At 48.8% G+C, this 7178-nt stretch overlaps 1 protein-coding gene across 1 annotated transcript; it reads left to right on the forward strand.

Moving 5' to 3' along the window:
• Positions 1-1950: 1950 nt before the first annotated feature.
• HNRNPA0 (heterogeneous nuclear ribonucleoprotein A0) lies at positions 1951-6199 on the forward strand. Its single transcript, XM_062189091.1, has one exon. It carries the CDS (start codon positions 2189-2191, stop codon positions 3077-3079), a length of 891 nt encoding a protein of 296 aa, XP_062045075.1. The 5' UTR covers positions 1951-2188; the 3' UTR covers positions 3080-6199.
• Positions 6200-7178: the final 979 nt, after the last annotated feature.

The following is a 7178-nucleotide window of genomic DNA, read 5'->3' on the forward strand; positions in this document are numbered from 1 at the left end:
CATATTTGCAACTTCTGGCATACTGCTGTTATGTGGATTCTGTTAGTTTTCTCTCTACCCCAAGACTCCAGAATTCACTTTTATTCACAGCACCTAGTCCATGAATAAGTAAAATGGAAACATTAAAAAACAATGGTCTAAATGCTGTTAATTTGGAGGACTCACGTGTCAATCTGTGCATGCGTATGTACTTAGATGTGTGTATTTTAGGGTATATGTTTAAATTTCTCAGAATCTGATAATTGCCCCAAGTCCTACCTATTTGGCTAGCAATTCAATCTGATAGTACCCATATACAGTACAAATTGAGCACTTACTATACACCAGGAAACTTCCTGGTGTTTACATGCAGAATCTCAATTTTTATCACACTGTGGAAGTGTTTTTTTATTCATCTTAAGTTAAAAAAGTGGTTAAATTTTTAAAAAGGGTTAAATGATTTGCCCAAAGCCACACAATTGGATGATCATAGTGTTAAGTGGCAGGACTGAGCCCTAGTTTGCCCCAAGCCTTAAGCCCATCTATATACTTTATCATATTCAAACTCCTTAATTAATCTAAGATCCAAGACATTCCGTTGTATCAGAAGACCCCCCCCCCCAACCTACCTTGCCTCTTTTCTATCCCAAACTACCTGCTCTACTCAAACGGATTCACCCATTGCCCCCTGAAGTGCAAGTTTCCCGCAGAAATCTTATCCAGTCTTTGCCTCCCAGATCTAGTACAACTTTAACCTCTTTCCCAAATCCTTCCCCACTCTGAGCTTCTTCAGTAATAGCCACTTGGTTTGGGTGGCTCTTGGTGTCCTAGTGCCACGTCCCAGTCCAGGCATCTTGTTTGGCCACAGAGGTTCAAACAGTTCCAAGTTCTGGCCTGCGGAGCGCACTTAAAGGCAGGCATCAGGTGTGCGGACGGGCTCTTTGCGAATACAATGTTCAGCTATTCTTGGTTTGATATAAAACGTCTGGAAAAAGCCAAAACGTGCGCTGGAGGGGGGCAGTGCACAGATGACTGAAGTTGTAACAATGTATCCTGAGGTAGATGAAAAGGTCTGCGGGAGGGTGCGGAGCGGGTGGGACGTTCGGTGTGGCGCAGCCCTGCGCCGCCTCGGCGTGAGGTTTTCGCACCCTGTTATCTTTCACACCGCCTCCGGCTACGCCACGGGTTCAAGTTTTGGCTCAGCCACGCGCCCGGCCCACTGGTGACCGTTACCAACGCCCCCCTGGACCGGGCCTCTCCGTCTTTCCCGGGGCGACAGGAGGGGCGGGGCCGCCAGGTGTAGCCGCCCGGCCCCGAACCCCCGCAGTGAAGTTTTCAAAAAGCCCGCGCGTGGCGCCCCAGGCAGCAGCCGTTGGGAACGGCCCCAGCGAGGCCCCCCGTCCCTGCCCCCTGCCCCCAGCCCGGAGCGGGAGGCGGCGTGGAGGTGGCGGCCGCCCCGCACTCGGGGGGCGCCCGGCCAGCGGCTGCCGAGAGCGGAAGTGGGGGCGCGGGGTTGCGGCGATTGGCTGCACTCACACGCCTCTCAGGGGCTGGCGCGAACGCCGCTGCAGAGTGGGCGAGGGGATAGGGCCGGGGAGGGGGAGAGTCACGGGGACAGCCGGGGCTGCCTGGACACGAGCCGCGGAGGGCCGCGGAGGGCAGGGCAGGCCCGCTGCCAGGGCGCGCCGAGGAGCCCGGCTTGACCGATGGACAGCAGCAGGCGTGGCCGCGGCTGCCGGGGCCGAGGGCTTGAATAGACCGCGGCGGGCGGGGAGTCGGTGGCGGAGACCGGCGCGGCGGCGCGGCAGGCGGGACCAGGAGGAGCGAGGCGGGGATTGGCGGGCGGCCTAGGCTGCCGTGCGCCGGCGGTGACGCAGGCCGCGGGGCGGGTGCGCGCGCGTTCAGCGGCCTCTTTGTGTGGTGCCCAGATAGGGGAGCGGAGGTGGCGGCGGCGGCGGGGCGGCAGGGGCGGCAGGGGCGGCCTTGGGTGCTCTCCCGTCTCCCCGGCGCGCCCTCCTCGCCCGCACCGCTCCCCTCCCTCCCCCTCCTCTTCCTCCCTCCCCTCCCCTCCCCTTCCCCGCCGGTGTCCGGCGGAGGCGGCTCCAGCGACGGCGGCTGGGCTCCGGTTGTAAAGGAGCCTCAGCGACAGATAACGGCGACGGCGACACCTCGGGGCTCGCAGGGCGGGGGCAAGGCCCGGGCCGCGGAGATGGAGAACTCGCAGCTGTGTAAGCTCTTCATCGGTGGCCTCAACGTGCAGACGAGTGAGTCGGGCCTGCGCGGCCACTTCGAGGCCTTTGGGACCCTGACGGACTGCGTGGTGGTGGTGAACCCCCAGACGAAGCGCTCCCGGTGCTTCGGCTTCGTGACCTACTCGAACGTGGAGGAGGCGGACGCCGCCATGGCCGCGTCGCCGCACGCCGTGGACGGCAACACGGTGGAGCTGAAGCGGGCCGTGTCCCGCGAGGATTCGGCGCGGCCCGGTGCCCACGCCAAGGTGAAGAAGCTCTTTGTCGGGGGCCTGAAGGGAGACGTGGCCGAGGGCGACCTGGTCGAGCACTTCTCGCAGTTCGGCACCGTGGAGAAGGCCGAGATCATCGCCGACAAGCAGTCGGGCAAGAAGCGCGGCTTCGGCTTCGTGTATTTCCAGAACCACGACGCGGCGGATAAGGCCGCGGTGGTCAAGTTCCATCCCATCCAGGGCCATCGCGTGGAGGTGAAGAAGGCCGTCCCCAAGGAGGATATCCACTCCGGCGGGGGCGGCGGCGGCTCGCGGTCGTCCCGGGGCGGCCGGGGCGGCCGGGGGCGCGGCGGGGGGCGCGACCAGAACGGCCTGGCCAAGGGCGGCGGCGGCGGCTACAACAGCTACGGGGGCTACGGCGGCGGCGGGGGCGGCTACAGCGCCTACGGCGGCGGGGGCGGCTCGTCCTACGGGGGCAGCGACTACGGGAACGGCTTCGGCGGCTTCGGCAGCTACAGCCAGCACCAGTCTTCGTACGGGCCCATGAAGAGCGGCGGCGGCTGGGGCGGTCGCAGTACCAGTGGACCTTACAGAGGCGGCTACGGCGGCGGGGGCGGCTACGGCGGCAGCTCCTTCTGAGAAGCTGGAATTGCCGGGGAGCGGCGGGGGCAGCTCCTGGGTCCCGTACTCCTCCAGCGCCTTCCCCGTCTTGCCCTTGGGGGAGCCGTTGAGGCTGCTTACCCTGGGGAGTGCCCCCCTGTTTGCCTGGCACCTCTCGTCTCTCCCTCTGAAGATGGACTAGATCCCCCACACACAATTTTGTGTTACAGTCATTGATGGACTCTATTTTTTTATTATTACTTGGACCTTGGTCGTTTTTATACTAGCAAGATGTCTTGTTTTAATTTGTGTTTTTTTGGGGGGAGGGAGTGAATTTGCTCATTCTGTAGCAAAACCCGGGCGGGGGTTTGGGAGGGGGAGTAGTTTACTTTGTTGTAAGGACTTGATACCTGGCTACAGTGTTTTCTATGAAATCTACTTGGATCCCATGCTTGAAATTTGGAAGCATATGTACAAAAATCATTTTTACGTTTTATTTTTAATAAATCATTGTGTTTGACCGTACATGTCTAACATTTTTTTTCTAGGATCCATTCCGTACCTGTTTAAGGGATATTGATTTTAAGATTTTTCGTGTGTGTAATTCTGGACGTGTACTTAGAAAAGCTTTTCAGAGGCTCTGTGTTTTTGTCCTCCCCTGTTGCTCTGCTAGTGACATGTTGAAGTTTATCCCTTTCAGGCAAAACTTGAAGTGGTGGATGTGACTTTTTAAAATCTTAATTTATGTGCATCCATCGCTGTACTGAGTGATTTACTTAGCATCTTGACATAGTTGGTCACTTTCTATGAGACTTTACTTCAAAGTATGTACTGTGCAGTTCTAAAGAAGTAGTTTGTGTTACGCATGTGTTCTCATTCATAAACTGTTTAAAATTTTTCAGATGGCTGAGTTTCATCGCTCTTACTGATTTGTGTTTAATGAATGGTTACAAATAAGGCTTATGTTTTACCCTCACACTAAATACATTTTTGTATTTTCAGAGCAGGTTTAATCATTTTTTTCCCCTCTATATCTGAACTGTTAACCTTTTTGGAAATCCTTCTTCCAATCTTTGTAGCACCATCTACTGGCAGAATGGCAGCATGGCTGCAAAACCGTTTGTTCAGAAAGTTGTTCAGGACACTTACATCACATTTAGAAGTTTTGTCATCAAAAAGTCCGTGCAGACTTTGGAGTTACACACTTAATTGTAATTGAGATGGGCTTCACAGGAGTGTAGTTACCAGTCCATATCACAATCGCTCTTCTTACATGAGATTTGAAAATGTAAACTGCTAGGGCAGTGGCCCAAGTGGCTATGACAACCAATGAACTAGGTACATGTACTGGTACCTTACGTGCAAGATGTAAAGCAAAGTATCTGTGTCTTCTGCTTGGTTAACGTGTATATTTGTAGTTCTTTCATGCAATCGAATTCAAATTGTTTATTAAAAAACCTGATAATAGGATAAACCCTCCTTCTGGTTAGAAATATAGAACAGCAACCTTTATGGATATTACAAATAAAGAGTTCAGTTCTTTACATGATTGAGTTGAGAGTATGTATAACCTGGTGGGTTGGTGCAGAATACCAGTTAACCTAGTATACTTGATTTAATGTTAATGACAACATAGTTGACTTAAATTTTGGGTTTGAAAGTCAAAGCTTCCCAACAAGAGGGAGTATTGGGTTTTAAAGTAAAAGGATGTTTCAGTATTGACTGTTTTAGAGTTCCTGTCACTGTGATTTCTGAGTGTCAGGACTGTACATTGAAAGAGTCATGAAGAAAGGTCAAGTGTGCTAGGCTGGGTTACTGCTGCTCAGGAATCACTTAGGCAAAGACTAGCTCATTACTTGGCAAATCTATATACCTCTGTGACAGTGGGGATAGGTGTTTGTGCACTCTGGAGTATGTAGTCGTGGACAGCTTTTTCTCATAGTTCTGGTTTCCTTAAATTTCTGTTTTGCGTGTTTGATAATACACACAGGCAACTTAATTTGGTAATTAGTTCCAACATTGGGGAGACCAGAAGATGATAACCTTAACATTTTCATTACAGTTACTAAGGATTTGCGGGTAGAAGGATCTGTTTGTTCTGTTGACATAGATGGTGGAGGGTGGGAGTTTCATTCTAATAAGGTTATTATAGTTTTCTATTCCCAACATAGTGAATTATAGAAAAGCATTTCCTGTTAATTAGAAAAGTAATTTGTTCATTAATATTAGTACTTTGTTGTCATGTGTCTACCTCTAACAGATTTGTGTAATCTGGACTGGTATTCAGTGAAGGAGAAAACGTAATGGTGTTTAGTCTTTCCTGGGTTCTTGTCAGTTTTTATGGAATCATTTTTGGTGTGTGGGCTTTTTTTAGGGAAGAGAGGACAAACTGATGTTTTGATTCTCTTCACCTGAGAGAATTAACTTGTCATTTTAAATTTTTAACAAGATCTTTTAATTTAGTATCTTTTAAAATGTGCATTCAGAAGCAGTTATTAGTTGAAAATGGTTTACAGAGTCCTTAAAGATGATAATAATTTCTTTGGAAAAGCTTGCAAATAGTTAAGCTTCGTATTGCTAACTATCAAATCAAAATGCAAACACCAATTGTTTCCTCCTGTAACAATGATTTGGAACTTGTAGCATTTAAATCTAAGAATGAATGTTCGATTTTAAGCAAGGTTAAAGGATTCAGATTGCTTAAAATTTGCCATTTATAATTATTTCCCAACCAGAAGTGACAGTGTCTGTTATTTTATTTGTAACCCTACTTATTTGCTGTTTTAGTGTGCTTTTCTCAAATTGTGTGTGCAATTTCTCAAATTGGAGACTTTGTATTTTAGGTTAAATTTTGTGTGCCCTTGTCTTTGCTGGTTGAAAATGGGCATTTTGGATGTTGGATTTGAGAACTGCATCTAGACTGTACGGATTTTATCCAAACTGGCAACGTTGGCACTGAAGGTACGTCTCTCCATTGTTGCTCAGTTTAATCAGTATAACAGTTCGGTCCTTGAGAAGAACCTGCACTTAGCCCTGTTTTGGCCTTTTGGATAGGACAGCAAAGTCTTCTTGTAACCCAGGGTGTAGCTGTGCTTTTTCCTTAACTGTCTGGTCGATGGTTACTTTGGTGTGCCTTGTCTCAGTCTTTCTGTTGAAATTTAAAACACATTATAAATCTTTTTTCAATAAAAGTTCCTTTGAAAGAATAGATAAAATTGAAACATAATTTCTACTATGTGAGGATACTTGAGAAAATTCATGGGGAAAATAGAAAACAGTTTTGTCACAGAACAGTTTTGAAATCTATACTTTTTTTTTTAGTAATAACCATTTCCATGAACTTTGGAGGTCCTTGCTGTATGTTAACTTTAAAATTGTAGGGGCAGGCATTGTGATGTAATGGTTAAATCACTGCTTGGGATGCCAAAATCCCATATCAGATTATGGCTCATCCACTTCCTAAACAGCTTCCTGCTAACGTACACCCTGGGAAGTAGTGGTTGGTGGTTCATGTTCATGTGGGACACCTGCCTTCGGCCTGGGCCAACCGTTGGTGTTGTAGGTAACTGGAGAGTCAACCAGCAGATGGAAGATAACTGTATCTGCCTTTCAAATAAAATGAAGATTTAAAAAATTGATAACAATTATAATATTGCATAACATTGGAATTGCACAAGTCACAGAAAACACTTGTATTATTAAGATAATAAAATCTTAGGGCTTGTGTAGTTTTAAAAATAACATCATTGGAATTAAAGTCGTCAAACCAGACAAAACAAAAAATAAGTACAAATCCCACCAGCATGAGCAAACACCTTTCTTGAGTAATTACTGTTCGTAGGTAAAAATACATAGATCCGTGGCCAGTATTGTGGTGCAGCAGGTTAAACCACTGCAATGCCAGCATCCCATGTGGACACCAGTACCAGTTCTGGCTGCTCCAGTACCAACCCAGCTCTTTGCTAATGTGCCTGGGAAGGCAGTGGCCAAGTATTTGGGCCCCACATGGGAGACCTAGATGGAGCTCCAGGCTCCTGACTTCTGCCTGGCCCAGCCCTGGCCCTAGTGACTGTTGGGAGTGAACCAGTGGATGGAAGATCTTTCTCTGCCTCTTTCTCTCTAATTGTACCTTTCAAAT

This window comes from Lepus europaeus, chromosome 4, assembly GCF_033115175.1.
Source record: "Lepus europaeus isolate LE1 chromosome 4, mLepTim1.pri, whole genome shotgun sequence".
NCBI lineage: Eukaryota > Metazoa > Chordata > Mammalia > Lagomorpha > Leporidae > Lepus > Lepus europaeus.

What these genes read in the sequence shown, in the direction of transcription:
- HNRNPA0 (XM_062189091.1), top strand. Translation starts at nt 2,189, where the DNA reads ATGGAGAACTCGCAGCTGTGTAAGCTCTTCATCGGTGGCCTCAACGTG.